We start from the raw sequence: 27,166 nt of genomic DNA, 5'->3' as shown, positions 1-27,166 counted from the left end.
AAAGGCATTTAGCTCAGCTTTTTTTAACACAAAGGGTGGTGCATGGACAAGCTGCTGTATGAGATAGATGAGGCAGGTACTATTGCAAATTTAATAAACATTTTGACGGATAAATGGAAAAAAGGGATAATAGGCCAAAAACCGGCAGATAGGACAGTTTTGGTTGGTGTGGTCATGTTGGGCTGAAAGCCCATTTCCAATTCTATGACTAATGATTGGCTCAGTCACTTAACGATTTCAACAAATCGCTTTGCTCTTTAATATTCTTGCTTACTCTCTCAACACGAATTGGGTACTTTGGGACTTACACAATTGCTACTTCAGTTCATTTCTGCTTGAGCCAATATTCAGGAAAATTACATCAAATTACCAGATGTCAATAAAGTATCACCCATTAAAACTTGCTGCAACAAATCCTAGTCATCACACTGACATTTAGTTAAATACTTGGTTTAAATACAGTATGTGGATAAAAACACCAATGCAGTCAATGTAGCAATATTTTATTTAATCTGTAAATGTAACATCTTCATAAAAATATACCTTTTTCTTTTAAAAAATGTGCTATCGGCCATACCAGTTCCCAAAGAACCCTATTCCCAGCTGCTTCTGTCTTTGGAATTTATATAATACATACATTGGAAGGCATGATTAAAGCATGTGTTCCATACAATTAGCAAGACAAGCAAAATAAAAACATTACAAGAGCCTAGTGCATTTCTATGTACATTTTTTTAAAAAATAAGCATAAATTCATATACATATATATATATATATATATACACACAAGATGATCAAGAACAGCTAAATTCTAATCAGAGCTTCTCATTCTTAAATTAAGCTATTAAAAAGTAACCAAGTACTAGAATTACCTCTGATTCAAAGAAGATACAAGCCCTGCTTCTTTAAGATAAAAACAAGCAGCAAAAGAAAATCAGATCCTGAAAAGGATGTGGTCTTATTAGTCCCTGTAAGATTTTACTGTTATATCATTATGAAGTTTACTTATTATACAGCAGAATTTGTGTAGTACAACATGGAAAGCATCAGTTAACTGGTGATTTTCCCACTGTTAAATTAACATTAAAAATGCTATCAGTTGATTAGCTGGAGGTGGTGAGGTCCAAGTCTGGGCTCACAAATGTCAACTGTTTAGAAAATAAATTTACTCAAATAGTCCATTTAAAAAGCAGAGTAAAAACATCCAAGAAACTACAACTTCTCATTAAGAGCAAGGTAACTGTCAGCTGAAAAATGCAGGATAGTTAAAGACTAAATCTCAGTCTGCACCAATGTGATCAAACCTCACTGACAGTGGAATTATTTCCATACACTGAGAATAGCAATATCACTATTTGCATCTTCTGATAGAAAAATCTGAAGAGAAAATAAACTAGACAAGTGAAGAAGAGAAATGGATAAATAAGATCAGGAAAATGATGAAAACATCTGGAAAAATGCCTTTTAAAATACAGTAAAACCTCTGGTATCTGGCAATATGGGGATTGGTAGATGCTAAATGTGTATTTTCTGGTTGCTTGAGACTTGCTCTTACAATGCCTAACTAATACACCTACATTAAGAATAAACAGGTTAAAAGACAAAAATACTATACCCTATTTACACTGAACAAACTTCACTTGCATGAATATATAAACTTTAAAGCATTCTTTGAAAACATTTAACTATCATTATACCTGCAGGTTCCTCCCCGTCCATGGAACTGCCGAAAGATGAAGAATAAAATTATAGATAATTAATCCCACCTCCCCCAAGTTTACAGATAAAGCCTCTGAGCAGGGTGACTCTTACTAAGCAGAGATATGGAGACACTTTAAGAGACCACCCCAATGGCGAGCGGCATCAACCAGCTCTTCATTCCTGGGTGACGCCATTGCTGCTTTACACGACTCTTTTCAAACAGCTGCTACGAGCAAAGCACGACCAAGGCACTCTGCTCATTGAATATTAGCTTCCATCTTCACCAATGGTTTATGTGTTACTTCAGAGAACATTTTACAATTTTAAACTTGGATATTTTAGCCTATTATTTTATTCTTAAATAATTTTTAAAATTTTCCCTCGATAGTTTTGCCAGTTGCTTGAGGCTGCCAATTACTTGAATTCCATATACCAGGGGTTTTACTGAATCTTGAATAATGGCAAGAAAAATATGGATCCTGGGGAAATAGCCTGTTAATATGGACCAAACATTTTTCACAGAAGATATTCATCACATTCTTTAATTGGGAGGCATAAGATTTTAGGGAAAATTAATTGCTCTGCCAAGGAAGCAACAATCCTAGTGTTATATGCATATATAACAGACAAAAGCAACAATAGAATACTAATAGAATGTCAATATCATTTAGAAAATAAATGGCAAAACACATTCTCTTCAATGCCTGCAATATTCACGTGTAACATTTGGGAGAGGATAAGCATATAATGAAAAATCTAGAATATACTTTGGTAGAAGGTCATACAGAAGTTCTTGAGGCACTTTACATAGATAGTAATGCAAGATCTCTTTTGTAACAGGTTTATACCATGCTTGTCTTTCAGGAAACTCAACAATGTCCGAGGCTCCAATATTTTGAAGTACATAGTGTGCATCACTATGCAGTTGTTCATAGGAGCCTACAAAGTCATACCTCACAGCACAAGGTTGACACAGATTGTACACTGGCATCCAATGTTCATTCATTGTTTCGCCATCTTCATCCACCAAGTACTGAAGGAATTCTGAAAAAGTAACATCATCTCCCTTGGACTGACCAATGTTTTTCCTATATCTTCTCACTATTTCCATTCCATATCTCCTTTGGTATTCAACCACTTCACCAAACTTATTTCTATAAGCTGACAACAATCGTTCCATTGGGTCTCGAACAAACATAAACTTGTAGTAATGCTTCAGCCTATACTTAATCTCATTGCTCTTTAAATCTCCAAGGAAGACCAAGTCATTTTTGTGGTCCATTTTTATCTGCACATGCACATTATCCAATGCACCGCTCAGAACTTTAATAACTCGTTTCCAGTTTGAGCATGCAACTTTGGGCACATAACAATACAAGAATTTGTATTCATCGTTAACAAGGATGTGCTTCAGCAAAGTCCGTCGTTGGGATGAGTTTAAATCCAAGATACCACGTGGCATTGTTTTTTGTTTGCAAACATTCTGCAGAGTCCTGTTCCTGATCTCTTGATTAATCTAAGAATGAAATGAAAAGAACATGAAATTAGAGTGATAAAATAATAGAATATCTCCCATATTTCAAATAAGCCACATTGACACTTTACACCTCACAGATATTTGTCAATTTATAAAAAAATCCTGTAAAACATTGTGACCATTTCAAACAATTTTTTTTAAATCACAAACATCAAAAATAATAATTATTAAGGTGATATTTTAAAGATTAATTAAACACCCTTTCAGGATTCTCAACAAGTGGAATGTACAGGATGGGTTGTGAGAGAGTGGATATGGAGAAGGCATTTCCCCTTGTGGGAGAATTTGGAAAAAGGAGTCACTGTCTCAAAAGACAGGTTTTCATATTTAAGTCAGAAATTAGACAAAATTGAGGGCTGCAAGTCTTTTAAAGGCTATAATTAGGGGCAAGTTTTTTTATATAAGAAATGGACTAAGGGACACAAACCTGCTTTTGTCTTGTATCTTCATATTGATATGCAGCCACATTGCCTGAGGAAGTGACATGTTGGGTGGATTGTGGGCGGGTTGGTGCAAGGACAAGAGGCAGAGATGCAATATCCATGTTTGAGTCAGCAGGTGAAGATGATTTTAAGTTTACATTTCTTTTTACAATTCATGGGTAGCTGATCAGAGGAAAAACTGGAAAGTTTCCTCTTTTTCTCATTTTATGTTCCTTCTAGCCAAGCTTAGCATTTTCTATCATCTAGGACTCCGCACCATATTCTGACAGGTATCTTCAAAAACAATTGCTTCCTTCTGCAGAAGCACAAAGCTTTGTTCGTCAATGTTTGTTCTCCCAAAATAACCCTGTCCCATCTACATCAAACACTTGATCAGTAATCATCCATCTTTAAGATTCACCTCAGTTCATTAAGAAAACTGTATCCCATCACCCGCCCATCTGAGCTTCCAATGCCCCGACCGCAGACTCTCAACTGGCCACCCACCCACCTATCCAAGCTCCTGACACCTCAAACAATATAGGTACTTTCTGCTGTCAAAGTATGCATGTAATAATCGACCCTCTAAATTCTACCCCAAAAATTTGTCCACAAAAACTCGACTATTACATGTGCATACAGGCACTCCCCCACTTACGATGGGGTTCCTTTCCAGCAAACCCATCGTAAGCGAAAAAAAATTGTAAGTCAAAAAGGAATACCGCACCTACCATTTTTTTATTAATTAAAATTTGAATTCCTTTATTCCACACTGGGAAAAAAAATTAACGTACACAGCTGAAACCACACTGACCAGGAAGAATGTTTGAAACATTGAATTAAAATGAATTGCTGGATAGTGGGTTGCTAAAGTGACAGGGTCATCAATTTAACTCTCATATCCGCATACTACAAGCACGGGAACAGATAGGAATTCAAAATTGAAAGTACAGAATCGTAGCATCATAACTTCAAAAAATGGTAAATCAGGCCATCCTAAGTAGGGAGCACCTGAATACAGTACTTCCTTCCCCACAAGCATGCATGTTTCTCAAAACCATGGCTAATTTCATTCCGCACATTCAGTAATCTAACTGTCCATCTCAGATTTTCAGATCATGCAGAGACTAATTCCCTTTGTTGGTCCCTCCCACCGACCAATCAAATGCATGGGATTGTTGGGTGTGGAGGAAATATGTACTCCCTGCCTGTCTGGATTGTGTGTATTGCGGGTGGTCACGTCTCCTCCTCATCTGGATCTTTTTCAGAAGTCACATCACCTGTCAATCAAGGCTGGACTCCAGCCACCCATTAGTGAACACCTTACCATTAGCTACTTTAAAACATCCAGGGTCATTATTGGCAAGAAGTACAGAATAGTACTGTACTGTACCATTTATTAAACAATTTTTTCTAGTCCGTATTCAGGAGGGAAAGGGACATTGGAGATACGAGATAAGAGAGGCAAAGGGCTTAGTTATGGAAATGATAGGGATTAGTAAAGCGAGAGTTTTGGAGCTTCTGGGGTCAATTAAGGTGGATAAGTCTCCTGGTCCTGATGAGATTTTTCCCAGAACTTTAAGGGAGGTCAGGGAACAAATAGCGGGGGCACTGACAGTGATTTTTCAAAGATCACTGGAGGAGGGGTTGGTACCACAGGATTGGAGGGTTGCAAATGTTGTTCCATTGTTCAAAAAAGGCAGTAGGTGTAGGCCAAGTAATTATCGGCCAGTAAGTTTGACTTCGGTGGTGGGGAAGGTTATGGAGAGTATTCTTCGAGATAGTATACACGCATTTGATTAGGGGCACCCAGCATGGGTTTTGTAAAAGAAAAGTCATGTTTGACAAACCTTGTTGAGTTTTTTGAGGGAGTGACAAAAAAGGTGGATGAAGGTAGAGCGGTGGATGCGATCTATTTGGATTTTAGTAAGGCTTTTGATAAGGTTCCGCATGGAAGATTAATAAGGAAGATTCAGTCACTAGGAATTAGTAGAGATTGTGACATGAGTTCAGAGGTGGCTGGGAGATAGACAGCAGAGAGTCATGGTGGACAACTGTATGTCAGGTTGGAAGCCTGTGACAAGTGGGGTGCCTCAGGGATCGGTGCTGGGTCCCTTGTTGTTTATCGTGTATATTAATGATTTAGAGGAGGGTGTGGTTAACTGGGTAAGTAAATATGGGGATGATATGAAAATAGGGGGAGCGGTGGATATATTTTCTTGGATTACAGAAGGATTTAGTTTGTTTGGAAGAGTGGGCTGAAAGATGGCAGACGGAATTCAATGTAGACAAGTGTGAGGTGTTGCATTTTGGTAAAAATAACTAGAATAGGACATATACAGTTAAGGGGAGGGCATTGAGGCATGCAAGGAGCAAAGGGACCTAGGGGTTATGGCACAGAGTTCACTGAAGGTGGATTCCCATGTAGGAACATAGGAAGTAGGAACAGGAGTAGGTCAAAAATGGCCCATCGAGCCTGCTCCGCCATTCAATACGATCATGGCTGATCTAATTTATGACCTAACTCCACCTACCTGCCTTCTCCCCAATTCCCCCAATTCCTCTATCATGTAAAAACTTATCTAACCAAATTTTAAATATGTTTAATGAGGCAGCCTCAACCACTTCCCTGGTTAGAGAATTCCAAACATTCACTACTCTCTGGGAAAAACTATTTTTCTCATCTCTGTCCTAAATCTACCCCCACGAATCTTGAGATTGTGTCCTCTCGTTTTAGTTTCCCCGGCCAGCTCAAAAAACCTTCCTACATCTATCCTATCCATACCCTTCATAATCCTATATGTTTCTATAAGATCTCCTCTCAGACAGAGTGGTTAAGAAGGCATATGATATGCTGGCCTTCATAAATCATAGTACAGAGTATAGGAGCTGGGAGTTGATGCTGTAGCTGTTTAAGGCATTGGTGAGGCCAAGTTTGGAGTACTGTGCTAATTTCTGGTCTTCAAATTATAGAAAGGATATAGATAAGGTGGAGAGGGTGCAGAGAAGGTTTACAAGGATGTTGCCTGGATTACAGGGAGAGATTAAGGAGACTGGGACTTTATTCATTGGAATGTAATCGACTGAGAGGGGACTTGATATAGGTATTTAAAATTATGAAAGGAATAGATAGACTAGACATAAACAGACTCTCCCCTGAAGGCAGGGGAGGTTGGAACAAGAGGCCATGAGTTAAGGGTAAGGGGGCAACATTTTAGGAGAAATATTAGAGGTGGCTTTTTCACTCAGTGAGTGGTGGCAGAATGGAATGATCTTCCGAATGAGATAGTTGCGACAGGGTCCCTTCTGTCATTTAAGAGAAGGTTGGATGTGTACATGGAGGTGAGGGGGTCGGAGGGTTATTGGTGGTGAACGGGAGGTTTGAGCTAGTGGAGTTCTAGTGAACCGGTGCGGACTTGAAAGGCCGACATGGCCTGTTTCCGCTCTGTAAATGGTTATATGGTTATATAGTACCAGCACGTTCTTTCTATCTGCCTCATGGTCCAAGCCCCGGACACCACTCCATGCCAAGTCGCTACTGTGGATGTCCCTGGAAAGGTCGCGGGTAAGATATACACTATGCTGAAGCTGAGCCATAGTATTGTGACAAATCGATACCCGTAGATCCTCACTCTCATTCATCAGGCAACCACAAGCATGTGTAAGTCCCTGTTTATAGTGTGTGAGCAAAGTCGAATAAAAGTTTACCATTGTTGGAGTCCAACTGATGTCTGAGGTGAATGTCTGTATCGTTGCTTACGTGAATTAGTAATTGTGTATCCTTTAACGTTCTACGTTTTTATCCATGTGTTAATAAAAGTTACGTGTGATTGTAACACTTGTATCCAGACTAATCTCTCTGTGAATCTGACATTCTTCTCAAAACAACATATTGATCCTAATCTTTTAGCTATATGGTTAACCCTTAGGGTTTGGGACCAGCCACTCAAATGTTGTGGCCACAGCAGCAGGTTGAGGTTGGATATCTTGAAATAAACGAGTCAGCTCCCAATATTCCAAACCCTTTCTACCATTTACTGGCCAAATTTCAGGAGTGAGAGAATGTGCTCCAGTTAACATGAAGAACATAGGCCCACTCTCAAATTTCAAAGCAATCAACTCACTGGAGTTGACATTAACATTAATTTTTACTGAAATTTGTACATCTATAAAATGCAGTGCAATTATTTACCTGAGGTATCCCTGTCACATCTCACAAACGAGATACCACTACATCAAAGAGGAGGACAGGAAGCGTATGGGAACACCTGCAAGTTCCACTTTAAGCTTCATTCAGAAAATAGGTGTAAATCCTGGAATTCTTTACTCAATAATAGCACAAGGACGTTTCTCAGATTACACTGGCAGTTTAAGGTGGTGCCTCACCATCACCTCCCCAAAAGCAATAAAGTATTGACAATAAAACAATGAATTTGCAGCAATGCCCACATGAGACAGAGAAAGGTTAACTGATTTCTCAGTGGGGGTAATAGAAATGGAGGGCAGAATAGACTGAATCATTAAATCAGGTAGTACAGTATCAGGCCCTCTTATCTATGCCAACTAAGATTTCAATCTATGCTAAATCCAATTTACCTTTATTTACACAGTCCTGTAGCAGAGCTACAGGCCTTTTAGGCTACTATGATATCCTACTTACCTCCTCATAGTCTATCTCTCTCTATCTGCTATCTTTATAAAAGCCTCTTAAACATCACTATTGTTTTCTCTACCACCTTGGAGTTCAAGGCATCTACTGCTTGATGTATGGAAAAAAAAAGTCTTATACAGAGTCTTTAAACTTTCCTCCTCTCACCTTAAACTTATGTCCTTTTATTTTTTTGCAATTCCACTCAGACTATAACTAGCCAATCAATGCATTTCGACTTTATATACTCCTATCAGGTCTCCCCTCAGCCTCCATGCTCGAGGGGGAAAAAAAAATCCAAGTTTGTCTGATTAAAGTGGACCTGGGGTTGCTTGTAAACAAATACAAACACATCTGAAAAAACTTTTAATCACTTTGCAATATGTGAGAACTCTGTTACAGCAAAAACAACTGCCACAAGCTGCCAGTCTCAAGAGAATCTGCCTCATTGCTTACATCATCTATTTATAATCAGACCTCTATGTTTCTAGAATAGACTGTTCCATATAAATACATATTTCTTAGAATTGTTTTGGGATTTGTTAATCAGGGTAGTGACCCTTACCCAATGGTTAATAGTCTTGAACTACCTTGCCAAATAAGGAAGTCATTATCAGCTCCAGCTGATAACAAGAAAGAAAGAAATACAGCTTGCTTCTCTCTGCAAGTCAACATTTTAAAACTTACTTTCTCAGTCCAACTTTTCCTTTACCTAAAACATTCCAATCCAGGCAATAGCTTAGTAAACCTCTTCTGCATACTCTCCAAAGTCTTATTCCTATATCCCTCAATGCCTTTCCAATAGCTCAGAAAGAAACGTGGCCATGGACGCAGGTCTGGTCAAGGACATGGTTGCAGCAGGGATTACAGATGGAGTGTGGTGACTGACCTCCTCTGCCTGCCACCTCTGAGCTCTGCTACCTGCCACCTACCTCCTCCTAGCTCCCCTGCCTGCCACCTCCCCCTTCTGAACTCCCCTGCCTACCACCTCCACCTTCTGGCCTCCCCTGCCTGCCACCTCCTTCTGACCTCCCCAACCCCCCACCCTGGTCTCAATCGCACCCTCCCGCTTGTGCCTTTCATCCCATATGCACCTATGACCTTGTGCCTGTGGACCTGTGCTCCTCCCTCTGCTTCTCCTCCTGCCAACATATTGACCATTCCTTGATAAAGTGCTTAGGCCCAAATCGCAAGTTATGTACCTTCATCTTTACTATATAAAGTTTGATGTGTGACCCACTGAGTTTCTCTGGTATTGTGCTTTTACTACAATCACAGCATCTGCAGACTTTTGGGTTTCACTCCAAACTATTTACTTAGGGGAGAAAATTCAAAACTTGGGAATTCACATGCAGGATATCCTAAAGGATAACCTCCAGACTGAGTCAGTGATGAAGAAAGCGAATGTTATTTTGACATTCATATCTAGAGGAATAGAAGAGTAAGGATGGGATTGTTGAGGCTTTATAAGGCACTAGTGAAGCCTCATTTGGAGTATGGAGTACAGTTTTGGGCTCCATATTTAAGAAAGGATGTGCTGGCATTAGAGAGGGTTCAGAGAAGATTAACAAGAGTGATTTCTGGAATTAAGGGATTAGTATAAGAGAAATCTTTGACAGCTCTTGGACTGTATTCTTGGAGTTCAGAAGAATGAGGTGGGTCCTTGTAAAGGTTAAAACCTTGTGTTTTAGATTCGTAGTTAATTTTGTGCATATCCCTTTAAGAAAAAATATTGTTTATAGTGTTACCATCGTGACCATGACATCATATAATATCTGAGCGAAACGAGAGCTTGCATCTCATTCTTCAAAGAATTATGAATGGGACGCAAGCTCGAGATACTTTTCTTTGAATCCATATTAATTAATCTTAATTTGTCTTAATGTTGTTTATTTCTTCTTATATCTGTTTGAAGTTGAATATCGTTGTTATACAGTATGCCTTATTTATTCATCTTTGTGAAAATCTCAATGTGAAGTTATGCAAAATGTTTATCCATTTTATAAATGAATTAAAGCTACTTAAATCTGCATCTATAAAGTTTGGTTTATTAGATTAATAAGATAGTAACTTGGAATATCGTCGCTCACGTTTCCTTGAAGATGACATGACTTGAAATTGGGAAATAGTAGAACTTGGAAAGTCTCATCTATAGACCACATAGAAATATTTCAAATGTTGCACTGTAGATGTGAAAAAAGTTGTTTCTCATCATAAGGGAGTCTAGGATAAGAGGGTAATACTTCAGGATTGAAGGTTTCCCATTTAAAACTGAGAAGCGGAAGAACATCTTTATCTGGTTAATCTCTGGAATGTGCTACCACTGTTGGCTGTAGATGCCAGGTCGTTGGGTGTATTTAAGGCAGAAATTGATAGGTATCTAAACAGTCAGGGTATCAGGGTTATGTGGTAAGGCAGGGGAGGGAGAATGATGAGCTCATGACGGAATGGCAGAGCAAATTTGATTGGCTGAATGTCCAACTTCTGCTCCTTTGGCTGAATAACCTATATCTTAGGATCTTATCCAAGTCCCTGTCCAAATGTCTCGTACATATTATAATTGTATCCACCTCTGCTATGTCCTTCCAGATAACTACCATCCTCTATGAAAAACTTATCCCTCAAATTGCTGAGTATCTTCTGCAAGTACATCCATCTTGTAGTAAACGACACATTCTATCCCAGTATGCTTCAATGAACCAAAAGGCTTTGTACTGAGCTTTTCAAACAGGATAAAGAAATCCTAATTTTTTTTCCAATATAAAGCTCCTCTGGATTTCTGTCCCACAGATTTACAAGTCAACTTTATTTTTGAATATTTTATTTTGATTTATCAACGAACAGTACCAAAATTACCATCACAGATCAATAAATTAATGTGAATTAATCATTGATACATGTTCCAAATATAGCCCCTATTCCCCCCCCCCCAACAAAATCCTAAATAAATGAAAAGGGAAGAAAAAAGAGAGAATGAAAAAGGAAAAGAGAAGAAAGTAGCTGTCGAAATCTGGAATTCAATTCAACAAAAAAAAAAGGGACCAATTATTTTTGTCTAGATCTCAATAAAAGGAAGGAAAATAAATAAAATGAATATCTTATATATTAAGTATTCAACCTTACACTTTGTAGATAAGGTTCCCCTACCTGCAGAAACATGTTGTTCTTATTCCTTAAATTGTAAGTGTTTTTCTCCAGGGGAATACAACAATGTATTTCAGTATTCCAACAGGTTATTTCCAAAAGTAACCACAATACATTTCCTGGCCACTGCCAATGCAATTTTAAGAAACTCTTAACTGGTACTTAGCTTCATTTTAGGTCTTACGTCCACAATATTTCCTAAGAGAAACAATTCTAGACATAGAGGCAATTGTTTCCCAATAATTTGATTTAATAAAACTCTTAATGTCATAAAAAATTAGAGTTTAATTTATGTAATTTTTGGAGAGTATCATATAGCTATGCAAAAAATTATATTGGTCATACAATCATGACATAAATTTAACCAGGTCTTATCATCAATACTTGTATAATATTCAAGTCTGATTCCCATCTTTGTTTTGATCTATATAACTCCCGTTTAGGAGTACCCAATTGAAGTAAAGTATACACAACTGATGTGAATTTCTTTGTGTCCCCCTTTCGAATTAGAATCTTAATTTCACAGCACTTTGGTAACATCATAGTCGGTCCTAATTCTTCTGAGGAAAGTTCTTAGTTGAAAGTAACGGAAGATTGTAGGATTAAAATGTATTTATTTTTTAATTGTTCGAATGACATTAATTGCCCTTGTACTTAACAATCTTCTACCTATCTGATTTCTTTATGGAACCAGGCATGTAAAATTAAATTGACCACAGTTAAAGGAATTAATCTGTTCTGAAACAAGGGTGTTTTGGGGGGTAATAATTTTCCCTCATGCCAATTAAATTATTCACTTTATACCAAATACTCAAAATAAGTTTTATTGTTGGTGTTTCTTTTCCAGCAAAAATGAAGTGAACACCCCATTTATATATAAATTCTCTGCCACTTTCCCAGACTTTGTGCAGATCAATTTCTACCCACGAAGGCTTGTCTCTTCCATCAAAGAGGGAAGTGGCAAACTTTATCTGGGGTGCTCAATAATAGTGCTTAAAGTTGGGAAGCAATAATAGTACTTAAAGTTTGGACGATGTAATCCTCCTATGTCATATTTCCAAGATAATTTTTCCATGGAGATTCTAGCTAACTTAACTTTCCATAAAAATGTCCTAAATAATATATTCAAATTTTTAAAGAAATTCTGTGGTAGTGGTGTTGGGAGAGTCTGGAAGAGGTTCTATAGACTAGAAAATATGTTCATTTTAATATTATTAACTCTACCAATTATCTAGTAGTTAGGGACCCTCTTGGAAAATGCAATTATAGTATGATTAAATTTCTTATACAGATGGAGGGTGCAATAGTTAGATCTAAAACTAATGTATTATGCTTGAACAAGGGAGACAACAACAGGAAATGGTCACTGTGTACTGGGAGCACAGGCTAGTTGGAAGACTTTCAAAGATATTTTTCCACAGTGCTGAACAAAAATATATTCCCGTTAAAAAATAAGGGCAACGAGAGAGGGAAGAGTTAGTCTGGTTAACTAAGGAAATAAAGGAAAGTATAAAATTAAAATCTCATGTGTACAAAGTAACCCAGAGTAGTGGAAAACTGAAGAATTAGGAAAACCTTAAAAGGCAACAAAGGACAACTAAAGGGGAAATAAGGGAAGAAGGATTATGAAGGTAAATTAGCACAAAATATAAAAATAGCAAAAAAAATTATAAATATATAAAATGGAAGAGGGTGGCTAGAGTCAACAAAGGTCCCTTGAAAGATGAGAAAGGGAAATTGATATTGAGTAATGAGGAAATGGCTAAGGCATTGAACAGATATTGTGTCAGTCTTCATGGCAGAAGACACATCCAGCATGCCAGAGTGGTGATAGGGATGCAAAGGGAGGTGAGGGCCTCAATAAAAAAATTGTTACAGAAGAGATACTGATGAGCAAACTATTGGGACTGAAAGCAGACAAATTCCCTGGTCCTAATGGAATGCATCCCAGGGTAATGAGGGAAATGGCAAGAGTTATATTTTTTTTTGAAATTTTTTTATTTTTCACACCATAAACCTCATTGACCATGATACATACTTTTTCCTTTTCAAATATATACAGTGCCATTTTCTCCCCCCCCTCCCTCCTCCCATCCCACCCTCCCTACCTCCCCCACCCCCCGTCCATTTAAAATACAAAATCTAGGATACATTAAACCTGTCAAACAATGTTGTCATTCAATAAAAATAAACAAGAAATTCCACTGAGTCAATTCTTTTCATTTCCCTCTCCTTTCGTTAATTTAGGTAGTAAATGTCCCCGGTAGGTTTTCTCTATTATGTTTCATGTAAGGCTCCCATATTTGTTCAAATATTTCAATATTATTTCTTAAACTATTTGTTATTTTTTCTAATGGAATACATTTATTCATTTCTATATACCATTGTTGTATTTTCAAATTATCTTCCAATTTCCAGGTTGACATAATACATTTTTTTGCTACAGCTCGAGCTATCTTAACAAATCTTTTTTGTGCACCATCCAAATCAATTCCAAATTCTTTGTTTTTTATGTTACTTAGGAGGAAGATCTCTGGATTTTTTGGTATATTGTTTTCTGTAATTTTATTTAATATTTGGTTTAGATCTTCCCAAAATTTTTCTACTTTCTCACATGTCCAGATTGCATGAATTGTTGTTCCCATTTCTTTTTTTACATCGAAAACATCTATCAGATACTGTTGGGTCCCATTTATTTAACTTTTGAGGTGTAATGTATAGCCTGTGTATCCAGTTATATTGTATCATACGTAACCTCGTATTTATTGTATTTCTCATCGTTCCAGAACATAACTTCTCCCATGTTTCCTTTTTTATCTTTATATTTAAATCTTGTTCCCATTTTTGTTTAGTTTTACCATTTGTTTCCTCATTCTCCTTTTCTTGCAGTTTAATATACATATTTGTTATAAATCTTTTGATTATCGTTGTATCTGTAATCACATATTCAAAGTTACTTCCCTCTGGTAACCTCAGACTGCTTCCTAATTTGTCCTTCAAGTAGGATCTCAATTGGTAATATGCCAGCACTGTATCTTGAGTTATATTGTATTTATCTTTCATTTGTTCAAAGGATAATAATCTATTTCCTGAAAAACAATTTTCTATTCTTTTGATCCCTTTTTTCTCCCATTCTCTAAAGGAAAGGTTATCTATTGTAAAAGGGAGTAACTTATTTTGCATAAATATTAGTTTTGGTAATTGGTAATTTGTTTTATTCCTTTCTGCATGAATCTTTTTCCAAATATTGAGTAGATGATGTAATACTGGAGAACTACGTTCATCCCATTTATATAATATGTGTTCAGGTATCTTTTCCCCTATTTTATCTAATTCTAATCTAGTCCAATCTGGCTTTTCCCTTGTTTGATAAAAATCTGATAGGTAACTTAATTGTGCGGCTCTATAATAATTTTTAAAGCTTGGCAGTTGTAAGCCTCCTTGTTTATACCATTCTGTTAATTTATCTAGTGCTATCCTCAGTTTCCCCCCTTTCCATAAAAAATTCCTTATTATTTTCTTTAACTCCTTGAAGAATTTCTCTGTCAAGTGTATTGGCAATGCCTGAAATAGGTATAATATCCTTGGGAAAATGTTCATTTTAATACAGTTTATCCTTCCTATTAGTGTTAATGGTAAATCTTTCCAATGCTCTAAATCGTCCTGCAATTTTTTCATTAGTGGATAATAATTGAGTTTATATAGTTGGCCAAGATTTTTATTTATTTGTATACCTAGGTATCTTATTGCTTGCATTTGCCATCTGAATGGTGATTCCTTCTTAAATTTTGAGAAATCCGCATTATTCATTGGCATTGCTTCACTTTTATTTACGTTAATCTTGTAACCCGACACTTCTCCATATTCCTTCAATTTCTTATATAATTCTTTTATTGATAGTTCTGGTTCTGTTAAGTATACTATAACATCATCTGCAAATAAACTGATTTTATATTCCTTGTCTTTTATTTTTATCCCTTTTATATTATTTTCTGTTCTTATCAATTCTGCTAGTGGTTCTATAGCTAACGCGAACAATAAGGGTGATAGTGGGCATCCCTGCTGCGTTGACCTGCTTAAGTTAAATTGCTTTGATATATATCCATTTACTGTCACTTTCGCCATTGGCCCCTTATATAATGCTTTAATCCAATTAATATACTTCTCTGGTAAACTGAATTTTTGCAATACTTTGAATAAATAATTCCATTCTACTCTGTCAAAGGCCTTCTCTGCGTCTAAAGCAACTGCTACTGTTGGCTCTTTACTCCCTTCTACTGCATGAATTAAGTTAATAAATTTACAAATATTGTCTGTTGTGCATCTTTTTTTAATAAATCCAGTTTGGTATAGATTTACCATTTTTGGTACATACTCTGCTAATCTGTTTGCTAATAGTTTAGCTATTATCTTATAATCTGTGTTAAGTAATGATATTGGTCTATATGATGCTGGTGCGAGTGGATCTTTCCCTTGCTTTAGTATTACTGTAATTATTGCTGTTTTACATGAATCTGGTAAGCTTCGTGTTTTATCAATCTGGTTGATTACTTCCAGGAGGGGAGGAATTAATAAATCTTTAAATGTTTTATAGAATTCTATTGGGAATCCATCCTCTCCTGGTGTTTTATTATTTGGTAATTTTTTTATTATCTCTTGTATTTCTACTATTTCAAATGGTTCTGTTAATTTATTTTGTTCCTCTATTTGTAATTTTGGTAGTTCAATTTTAGTTAAAAATTCATCTATTTTCCCTTCTTTCCCTTCGTTTTCAGTTTGGTATAATTGTTCATAGAATTCTCTAAAGTTTTCCTTGATCTCCTTTGGATTATATGTGATTTGTTTGTCTTTTTTCCTTGATGCCAATACCATTTTCTTAGCTTGTTCTGTCTTAAGCTGCCGTGCTAGAATTTTGTGCGTTTTTTCCCCTAGTTCATAATATTTCTGTTTTGTCTTCATTATGTTCTTCTCCACCTTATATGTTTGTAGTGTTTCATATTTTATTTTTTTATCTGCCAATTCTCTTCTTTTAGTTGCATCTTCCTTCATTGCTAATTCTTTTTCTATATTTACTATTTCCCTTTCCAACTGCTCTGTTTCCTGATTATAGTCCTTCTTCATCTTGGTTACATAACTTATTATTTGCCCTCTAATGAACGCTTTCATTGCATCCCATAGTATAAACTTATCTTTCACTGATTCCGTATTTTTTTCAAAATACATTTTAATTTGTCTTTCAATTAATTCTCTAAAATCCTGCCTTTTGAGTAGCATGGAGTTTAATCTCCATCTATACATTCTTGGAGGGATGTCCTCTAAATTTATTGTCAATATTAAGGGTGAATGGTCCGATAATATTCTAGCTTTATATTCTGTTTTTCTTACTCTATCTTGCATACGAGCTGATAACAAAAATAGGTCTATTCTTGAGTATGTTTTATGTCTAGCCGAGTAATATGAATATTCCTTTTCATTTGGGTGTTGTTTCCTCCATATATCCAAAAGTTGCATTTCTTCCATCGATTTAATTATAAATTTGGTTACTTTGTTCTTTCTGTTAATTTTTTTCCCAGTTTTGTCCATATTTGAATCCAAATTCAGGTTGAAATCCCCTCCTATTAATATGTTCCTTTGTGTATCTGCTATCTTCAAAAAAATATCTACATAAACTTTTGATCTTCTTCATTAGGTGAATATACATTGAGTAGATTCCGAAACTCTGAATATATCTGACATTTTAACATTACATATCTCCCTGCTGGATCTATTATTTCCTCTTCTATTTTAATTGGCACATTTTTACTAATTAATATAGCTACTCCTCTTGCTTTTGAATTATACGACGCTGCTGTTACGTGTCCTACCCAATCTCTCTTTAATTTCTTGTGCTCCAATTCAGTTAAATGTGTTTCTTGCACAAATTCTATATCAATTTTTTCTTTTTTCATTAAATTTAGCAGTTTCTTCCTTTTAATTTGGTTATGTATTCCATTAATATTTAAAGTCATATAGTTCAGCGTAGCCATTTTATACGTTGTTTATCTTCCCTTTCCGTTTTTCCATCATCACCTTTCCTTCTTATCCATTTCTGCTTTCTTGTTTTGAACACTTTATAAGACAACATTTCTAAAACATCAAACATTTTCCTTATTCTCCTATTTAAAACTTCTTTAACCCCATTCTCCCCTCCCCCTCCTGAGTTGCCCTTTATCCCTTGTCGGACAACCACATCTCCCCTCTCCATTTGGATTTGTGAATTCACTCGCAAACTTCAGCTGATTTTGTAGTGACCGTAACTCCTCCCCACTCAGCCCCCCCCAGAAAAGATTACAATTTTCATATGTAACAATGGTCACTCTTTTAATTCCCTCCTTATTCCCTCTATTCCCTTTCCCTCCCTTATTAATTCTTGTCTATACTCTATATGTTTTCCTCTAAATACGGATACATTCATGTATACACCCTATATATATATATATATACACACATATACCCCTTTACACACATACATATAGTTCGTGGTCATTTTTACTCTTATTACATGTCTTCATCTCTCTGCTTGTTTTGTAGTTGTTCTGCAAATTTCCTTGCTTCCTCTGGATCCGAGAATAGTCTGTTTTGTTTCCCTGGAATAACTATTTGAAGTACCGCTGGGTACCTTAACATAAATTTATATCCTTTTTTCCATAAGATCGTTTTCGCTGTATTGAACTCCTTACTCTTCTTCAGGAGTTCAAAACTTATGTCTGGATAGAAAAAAATTTTTTGACCTTTATATTCCAGTGGCTTTTTGTCCTCTCTTACTTTCTTCATTGCTTTCTCCAATATATTTTCTCTTGTTGTATATCTTAAGAATTTTACTAAATTGGATCTTGGTTTTTGCTGCGGTTGTGGTTTCGGGGCTAAAGTTCTATGTGCCCTCTCTATTTCCATTTCTTCCTGTAATTCTGGTCTTCCCAGGACTCTGGGGATCCAATCTTTTATAAATTCTCTCATATTCTTGCCTTCTTCATCTTCCTTAAGGCTCATTATCTTTATATTATTTCTTCTATTATAGTTTTCTATTATATCTATCTTCTGAGCTAACAGCTCCTGTGTCTCTTTAACTTTTTTATTAGATTCTTCTAATTTCTCTTTTAAGTCTTCTACTTCCATTTCTACAATTGTTTCTCGTTCTTCCATATTTTCCACTCTTTTTCCTAACTCTGATATGGCCATTTCCATTTTATTCATTTTTTCTTCTGCATTCTTAATTCTTCTTTTTATCTCATTAAATTCTTGTAATTGCCATTCTTTCACTGATTCCATATATTTAAAAAAGATACATCCATTGTCTTGCCTTTCTCTTCTTCTTCCACTTCTTTCTGTTCTTCTTCTTCTTCCTCTGGATTGACCATCTGTTGTTTCCTTGTTTTCTTTTTACCCTCTTCTTTCTTGTTGTCGTTATTATCTGTGTTCTGCACCTGCTGCTGTGCTGCAGGTGTCTCTCTCAGCTGTGGAGATCGACTCCACAGCTGTTTCCCCCCTCCCGTCAGTGTGTTTTTTTTCATGCGCGGTTGCACACTTTTACTTGGCTCTGCGAGCCATTTTTGTAGTCCCGAGCCCGGGACTTCCACTGACCTGCGGGAGCGGGCTTCTCTCTCCGCGGCGGGCCTCTTCGGACAGGTAAGGCCTTCACCTTCTTCTTCCGACATTCTTTCTTCTTCTTTTCTTCCCGTTGTTTTCGACTTTTCTCTCTTCGCTGCCATTTTCTTCTCACCTTTATTTTTACTTTATTATAAATTTTAATCTTGTACCTTTGTGCTTTGTGTGTTTTTTTTTTAACTTTTCGGGAGAGGGCTGGAATTCCCTGACCGGCCACTACTCCATCACGTGACTCCTCCGCAAGAGTTATAATTGATGCATTGGTAGTTATTTATCAAAATTCTCTAGACTCTGGGCAGGTCCCAGCAGATTGGAAGTCAGCAAATATCACACCACTTTTTAAGAAGGGATGAAGGCAGAAGACAGGTAACTTTTGGCCAGTTAAAACATCTGCAGTCAGGAAAATGCTTGAAGCTGTCATTAAGGATGAAATAGCGAGACATTTAGAATGCAGGGGTTCCATCAGGCAATGCAGCATGGATTTAGAAAGGGCAGGTCTAGTTTGACAAACTTACTAGAGTTCTTTGAGGATAGAATGGGTGTGGTAGATAGAGGGGAATAGGTTAATGTTGTATATTTGGATTTCCTGAAGGCGTTTGATAAGGTGCCGCACAAGAGACTTAACAATAAAATACAGATGAATGGAGTCGGGGGAGTATATTGGGATGAATAGAGGATTAGTAACTGACAGAAGGCAGAGAGTCGGGATAAATGGGTATTCTTCTGATTGGCAGACAATGGGGTGCTGCAGATAAATTATCTGTGTGCTGGGCCCACAGCTGTTTACCATTTATATTGATGATTTGGAAGAGGGGCAGAGTGTAGTGTAGCCAAGTTTGCAGATGATACTAAATGGAGTGGAAAATCAAACTGTACAGAGGACGTGGAGAGGCTGCAGAAGGATATAGTCAAGTTAGGTGAGTGGGCAAAGATCTGGCAGATGGAGTACGTTAGTACATGCAAGGTCATCTACTTTGGTAGGAAAAATAGAAGAGCAGATTGTTATTTAAACAGTGAAAAACTGCAGCATGCTGCAGTGCAGGACTTGGGACTGCTTGTACATGAATCGCAAAAAGTTGGGTCGCAGGTACAACAAGTTATTAAGAAAGCAAATGAAATGTTGGCCTTCATCGCTAAAGGATTTGAATTCAATAGCAGGGAGGTCATGTTGCAACAGTACAAGGTACTGGTGAGGCCGCACCTGGAGTACTGTGTGCAGTTCTGGCCTCCGTACTTGAGGAAGGATACACTGGCCTTGGAGGCAGTCCAGAGGAGATTCACCAGATTGATCGCAGCGATGAGGAGGTTGACCTATGAGGAGACACTAAATTACCTGGGAATATGCTCACACAAATTCAGAAGAATGAGAGGAGATCTTATAGAAACATATAAAATTATGAAATGGATAGATAATATAAAGGCAGTAAAATTGTTTTCATTGGTAGGTAAGACCAGAACTAGGGGACACAGCCTCAAGATTCAGGGGAGTAGATTTTTAACAGAGATGAGGTAAAATAGTTTTTCCCAGAGAGTAATGAATCTATGGAATTTGCTGTGCAGGGAAGCAGTTGAGGCTACTTCATTAAACATATTTAAGGTTCAGTTAGAAAGATTTTTATATAAAAAAGGAATTATGGGATATGGGAAAAAGGCAGGTAGGTGGAGTTGAATCAATGATCAGATTAGCCATGACCTATTTCTTATGTCCAATTTATGACCCATTTATTTAAATCCTCTTCAATATTCTTAAGCAAAGGGAGATAATTCAACTTGTATACATTTTTTAAGCCATTATTTACCGGCCATCTGAATTGTGTATTCCTTTTGCAATCTGTATAATCTTCATTCGTTAAAGTTATTATCTCACTTTTATTCCAATTTATCTTATATCCAGAAACCTTCCCATAATCTTCCAATTACTGATGCAGTCTTTGTAGGGAAGTTGCAGGTTTTGTCATATATATTAGTACATTATCTGCAAAAAGACTGATTTTATGCTCATTTTGTTCATTCTGAACCCCTTAACGTTTGAGTCCTGTCAAATGACTTCAGCCAAAGGTTCTCTGGCCAGTACAAAGAGTAATAGTGGATGTCCTTGCCTACTAGACCTAGATAGTGGAATTGTCAAAGACATTTGACCATTGGTCACAACCCTAGCTTAATCTGAGCTCAAATCCAATTTATAAAATTTTGACCTAGTCCAAATTTCTCCAGTAGTTTAAGTTAAAAAGTCCCATTCCAATCTTTCAAAGGCCTTTTCTACATCCAAAACAAATGCCACACTATGAACGAAATCGATTGAGCTAAGTCTTGTTACATTGTATGCTGATTGTCTTTTCTTTACAAATTCTGTTTGGTCCTTATTTATCAATTTAGGCAAAAATTTAGTCAAACTATTTGCCAAAGCCTTAGCTGATATTTTAAAGTAAGCATTTAACAAAGAGATCGGTCCATATGATGACAGTTTAAATGGGTCCCTATCTTTCTTAGGAATCATTGTTATTATTGCTGTTGAGAAGGATTCCAATGAAGTATGGGTCCCCACTGCTTGATTCAATATCTCCATAAAGAGAGGCATTAACAAACGTAGAAAAATGGTGCGGGAGTAGGCCATTTGGCCCTTCAAGCCTACACCGCCATTCAATATGATCATGGCTGATCAGTACCTGGATCCTGCCTTCTCCCCATACCCCCTTAGCCACAAGGGCCAAATCTAACCTACTCTTAAACATTGACAAGGAACCAGTCTCGACTACTTCTTGTGGCAAAGAATTCCACAGATCCACCACTCCCTGAGAGAACAAATATTTCCTCATCCCAGTCCTTAAAAAAAAAACTTCCTTCTTATCCTTAAACTGTGATCCCTGGTTCTAGTTTTTCCCCAGCATTGCAAACAACCTCCCTCCGTCTAGTCTGCCTAAACCCTTAAGAATTTTATACATTTCAATAAGATCTCCCCTCAATCTTAAAAATTCCAGAGAAACAAACCTAGTCTATCCAACCTTTCTTCATATGCAAGTCCTTCTATCCCTGGCATCAGTCTAGTGAACCTTCTCTGCACCCGCTCCATGGTGAGGATGTCCTTCCTCAGATAAGGAGGCCAAAACTGCACACAGTACTCTAGGTGTGGTCTCACCAAGGCCCTGTACAGCTACAGCAGGATCTCTGTACTCAAATCCTCTCGCTATGATCACCAACATACCATTCATCCTCTTCACCACCTGCTGCACCCGCACGTCCACTTTCAACAAATGATACACAGCAACACCCAAGTCTCTCTGCCCTTCCCCTTTTCCTAAACAGATACCATTTAGATAATAATCCTCTTTCCAGTTTTTACTTCCAAAATGGATAACCTCGCATTTATCTACATTATATTGCATCTAACGCGTCTTGGCCCACTTGCCTAACTTGTCCAAATCACTCTGCACCCTCCTAGCCTCCTCTACACAGCTAACCCTGCTTCGTGCCGTCTGCAAATTTTGAGATATTGCTATCTATTCCCACATCAATTCATTCTGCTCAGTCAAATCTAACTCTGGCAAGGCCATTCGTGACAAATAGTCATCTAATTTACTAACATCTCCATATGATTCTGACAAGTCAACTTTATGAATAACAAAAGGTTGTCTCCAGTATATCAATCTTTCCCCACTTTCAAATGTGTAGGGAAACATCAGAACCATCACAAGACCAAAATATATTCACCCAAACCTTCCTGGTTGTGATTTTTGTTGAGACAACCGCACTACTGTGCCAGTCAAATAGGAGGAAGAGGGTATAATCGCAGAAGTTTTGACAGTCAAACTGGACCAAGTGCTTTTTTTTTAAAAAAATGCCACATAAAACTGAGAAGACCAAGAGGGGACTTTGGCAATTCACACACAGCTGGCGAAGTTACTAATCCCAATCCACTCAAACATTATCTCATGATCAAGAGTTCGTGTCTGAAACGTGAAAGGAAGTTTTCCGTGACTTCCCACGGCTTGTCGTTTGCTCCCTTTGAGTTGTGAGCCCCGACGGGTCCGGTCCAACCCGATGGGATTCAGGCCGCAATCAGAGGAAAGGGGTTCAGAGAAAAACTACCTCCCGTTGCTCTGACCGCGAGCAATCGCCGGTGTTTGGCACCGGTTTCTAACCCAACCCAAGTCTTCTCTGGTTCGTTTCCCACCTGGTAATCCGGGTCTTCGCTCCTCTTCCAGTCCCGCCCGCCGCTGGGCCTGGAGTTGGCGATGCTGCGGGACCGGCTCCGGACTCCATACGTCTGGCTGCTCAGCGTCTCGACCTCGGCCAGCATGCCCTTCTGGATCATCAGCAGCAGCCCGCCCGACGCCACGATCACACCGAACGTCAACATGGTGGGGAGCAACACTGCCCTCCGGATCGCCTTCAGTCCTCCCATGACACCCGCTCCCTTCAAACTCACTCTCTCCCCGCTGCCCTCCACCAAGCTCAGCATCACCGTCAAGGCGCATGCGCCTCGGGGAAACGCTTCAATCGTCACGGGGTTGATTCCGGCCCCTGCGCATGTGTGAGACCGACTGCCCTGCACGTGCTCGCCAGGTTTTTCCGCTCACCACCGGCGGTGAAAGGGTTGGGACACACCTGGCAATGTGGCCCTGACACCAATGTCCTCATAGTTTCAGTACAGCACCAACAAAAAAATTGTGAGCAAAAGACAATTTGATGCTGCATTTTTAAAACATTGGTGAATTGGACCTAATCTAATAAAATATTTTAGATTAGTGCACAATCCTATTCAAATTAACTGAAAGGCAAATGGCCACAAGTCTGGACAATTAGGGGAGAGCCTTCTGAAAGATAAAACTGCAACGGCAAAGTTTTGTCAGGTGAGTCAAATGCCTAGGCAGAAAAGGAGCGTTGGAGGAACATCAAGTCCTTAAAATTTTTGCAGGGGAAGAGGGGGGGGGGGTTGCAGGGGAAGAGGGGGGGGGTTGCAGGGGAAGAGGGGGGGGGGTTGCAGGGGAAGAGGGGGGGGGGTTGCAGGGGAAGAGGGGGGGGTTGCAGGGGAAGAGGGGGGGGGTTGCAGGGGAAGAGGGGGGGGGTTGCAGGGGAAGAGGGGAGGTTGCAGGGGAAGAGGGGGGGGGTTGCAGGGGAAGAGGGGGGGGGGTTGCAGGGGAAGAGGGGGGGGGGTTGCAGGGGAAGAGGGGGGGGGGTTGCAGGGGAAGAGGGGGGGGGGTTGCAGGGGAAGAGGGGGGGGGGTTGCAGGGGAAGAGGGGGGGGGGTTGCAGGGGAAGAGGGGGGGGGGTTGCAGGGGAAGAGGGGGGGGGGTTGCAGGGGAAGAGGGGGGGGGTTGCAGGGGAAGAGGGGGGGGTCGCAGGGGAAGAGGGGGGGTCGCAGGGGAAGAGGGGGGGGTCGCAGGGGAAGAGGGGGGGGTCGCAGGGGAAGAGGGGGGGGTCGCAGGGGAAGGGGGGGTCGCAGGGGAAGAGAGGGGGGTCGCGGGGAAGAGAGGGGGGTCGCGGGGAAGAGGAGGGGTTGCGGGGAAGAGGAGGGGTTGCAGGGGAAGGGGGGGTTGCAGGGGAAGGGGGGGTTGCAGGGGAAGGGGGGGTTGCAGGGGAAGGGGGGTTGCAGGGGAAGGGGGGTTGCAGGGGAAGGGGGGTTGCAGGGGAAGGGGGGTTGCAGGGGAAGGGGGGTTGCAGGGGAAGGGGGGTTGCAGGGGAAGGGGGGTTGCAGGGGAAGGGGGGTTGCAGGGGAAGGGGGGTTGCAGGGGAAGGGGGGTTGCAGGGGAAGGGGGGTTGCAGGGGAAGGGGGGTTGCAGGGGAAGGGGGGTTGCAGGGGAAGGGGGGTTGCAGGGGAAGGGGGGTTGCAGGGGAAGGGGGGTTGCAGGGGAAGGGGGGTTGCAGGGGAAGGGGGGTTGCAGGGGAAGGGGGGTTGCAGGGGAAGGGGGGTTGCAGGGGAAGGGGGGTTGCAGGGGAAGGGGGGTTGCAGGGGAAGGGGGGTTGCAGGGGAAGGGGGGTTGCAGGGGAAGGGGGGTTGCAGGGGAAGGGGGGTTGCAGGGGAAGGGGGGTTGCAGGGGAAGGGGGGTTGCAGGGGAAGGGGGGTTGCAGGGGAAGGGGGGTTGCAGGGGAAGGGGGGTTGCAGGGGAAGGGGGGTTGCAGGGGAAGGGGGGTTGCAGGGGAAGGGGGGTTGCAGGGGAAGGGGGGTTGCAGGGGAAGGGGGGTTGCAGGGGAAGGGGGGTTGCAGGGGAAGAGGGGAGGGTGGTTGCAGGGATAAAGAAACTGAGGAGATGCATTGATGGCACACATACACCTGATCACCATCTTTGGTGCTGTTTCTTTAGCTCCAGCTTCCTTCTTCTGCAGCCTCTATGTCTTCATCAGACCTCTTGATCTTGTTCAAATTGAGGGTATACAATGCCACAGCTGTTACAAATTAATATAAAACAGATGGATCTTTAAGTTAATGTAGTAAAATTAAAAGTCTCTTGCCTCCTTATATGATTAAATAACTAGGAGAAAATTAATATTACAGTAATATAGATTGAGGCAAACTTGTGGGCTACTGGAGACAGTCAAGAGGTTGCAGGTGCTGGAATCTGGAGCAAAAGAAAATCTGCTGGAGAACTCGACCTGCTGACTTCCTCTAGCATAATGCTTTTCAAACTTTTTCCATTTATGTACCACCTTAACTAATCCCAATGCTATAGGTGCTTTATGATTAGTAAGGGATTACTTAAGGTGATACGTAGTGGAAAAGAAGTTCAAAAACCACTGTTTTAATTGTACCTAATTGACTTATGTGCACAGTTTTATAACTGCAAAGGAAATGGGCTAATGACAATTTTTCTCAAGTGAAATATTTCTGTGAAAATTGTGTCTAGAACCATGGTTTTCAAGTTTTTTTTTCCCCCATTCGCGTACCATTACCTTGATGTAAGTGGAAAGAAAAAGTTTGAAAACCACTGCTCTAGCAGAATGTATGCTTTGGTTACACTATACATATTTTCAGAGCATTTTTATAACTATTTCAAAGTTTGTTGCAGAAAATAAGAGTTCATAGAACATTGGCATAAATGAAAGAATGCCTGGCTAATAGAAAATGTGCATTTCAAAAGGGCATAAATCATCCCAGTATCCAAGAAGAGTAGTGTGAGCTGCCTCAATGACTATCACTCAGTAGCATTAACTTTTACTGTGATGAAATGCTTTGAGAGGCTGGTCATGGCCAGAATTAACATGCACCTAAGCAAAGATCTGGACCTGCTGCAATTCACCTATCGTCACAATTGTTCCACAGCAGATGCAATATTGCTGGCTCTCCACTTAGCTCAAGAACACCTCGAAAACAGCAACTCAAACATACAGCTGCTCTTCATCAACTACAGCTCAACCTTCAATACCATGATTCCCTCATTGTTGGTCAAGAAGCTACTAACTCTGGGCCTCTGTACCCCACTCTGCCACTGGATCTTTGACTTTCTCATTGGAAGACCACGGTCAGTATGAATCGGAAGTAATGTCTCCGCTTCAATGATTATCAACACAGGCACACCCCAAGGATGGAGTAGAGCCCACGGCTCTACTCATTATACACCCATGACTGTGTGGCCAATGCTATCTACAAGTTTTATGATGACACCACAGTTGTCACCAGAGTCACAAAAGGTAATGAGGAATTGTACAGGAGGGAGATAGAGCAGTTCTTTGAGTGATGTCATGACAACGACCTTGCAGTCACCGTTAGCAAAACCAAGAAGATAATTGTGGACTTCAGGAGGAATCATGGGAAACATGTTCCAGTCCTCATCAAGGACTCAGTGGTAGAGTGGGTCAAGAACTTCAAATTCCTGGGTGTCAGCATCTTTGAGGATCTCTCCTGGAGCCTCCATGTTGATGCAATCACAAAGAAGGCTTGCCAGCGGCTATATTTTGTGAGGTGTTTGAGGAGATTCAGTACATCACCGAAGACTTTCAAAAACTTCTATAGATGTACCATGGAGAGCATTCTGGCTGGTCACATCATTGTCTGGTATGGAGGCACCAAATCTCAGGACAAGGAAAAGCTCCAGAGGGTTTTTAACTCTGCCTGCAACATCAAAGGCTCCAGACT

The 27,166-nt window shown here is 39.6% G+C and overlaps 1 protein-coding gene across 1 annotated transcript; it reads right to left on the bottom strand.

The window, feature by feature from the left end:
• Positions 1-487: 487 nt before the first annotated feature.
• Positions 488-23,498, bottom strand: chst14 (carbohydrate (N-acetylgalactosamine 4-0) sulfotransferase 14). Its single transcript, XM_069924618.1, has 2 exons — positions 23,268-23,498; positions 488-3,217 (listed from the first exon to the last, which is right to left on the bottom strand). Exons 1-2 carry the CDS (start codon positions 23,496-23,498, stop codon positions 2,399-2,401), a joined length of 1,050 nt encoding a protein of 349 aa, XP_069780719.1. The 3' UTR covers positions 488-2,398.
• Positions 23,499-27,166: the final 3,668 nt, after the last annotated feature.

Source organism: Narcine bancroftii, chromosome 3 (genome assembly GCF_036971445.1).
Source record: "Narcine bancroftii isolate sNarBan1 chromosome 3, sNarBan1.hap1, whole genome shotgun sequence".
Classification (NCBI taxonomy): Eukaryota; Metazoa; Chordata; class Chondrichthyes; order Torpediniformes; family Narcinidae; genus Narcine; species Narcine bancroftii.
Note: the sequence above shows the minus strand (reverse complement) of the source record. Positions and strands in the feature narration are given on the sequence as shown.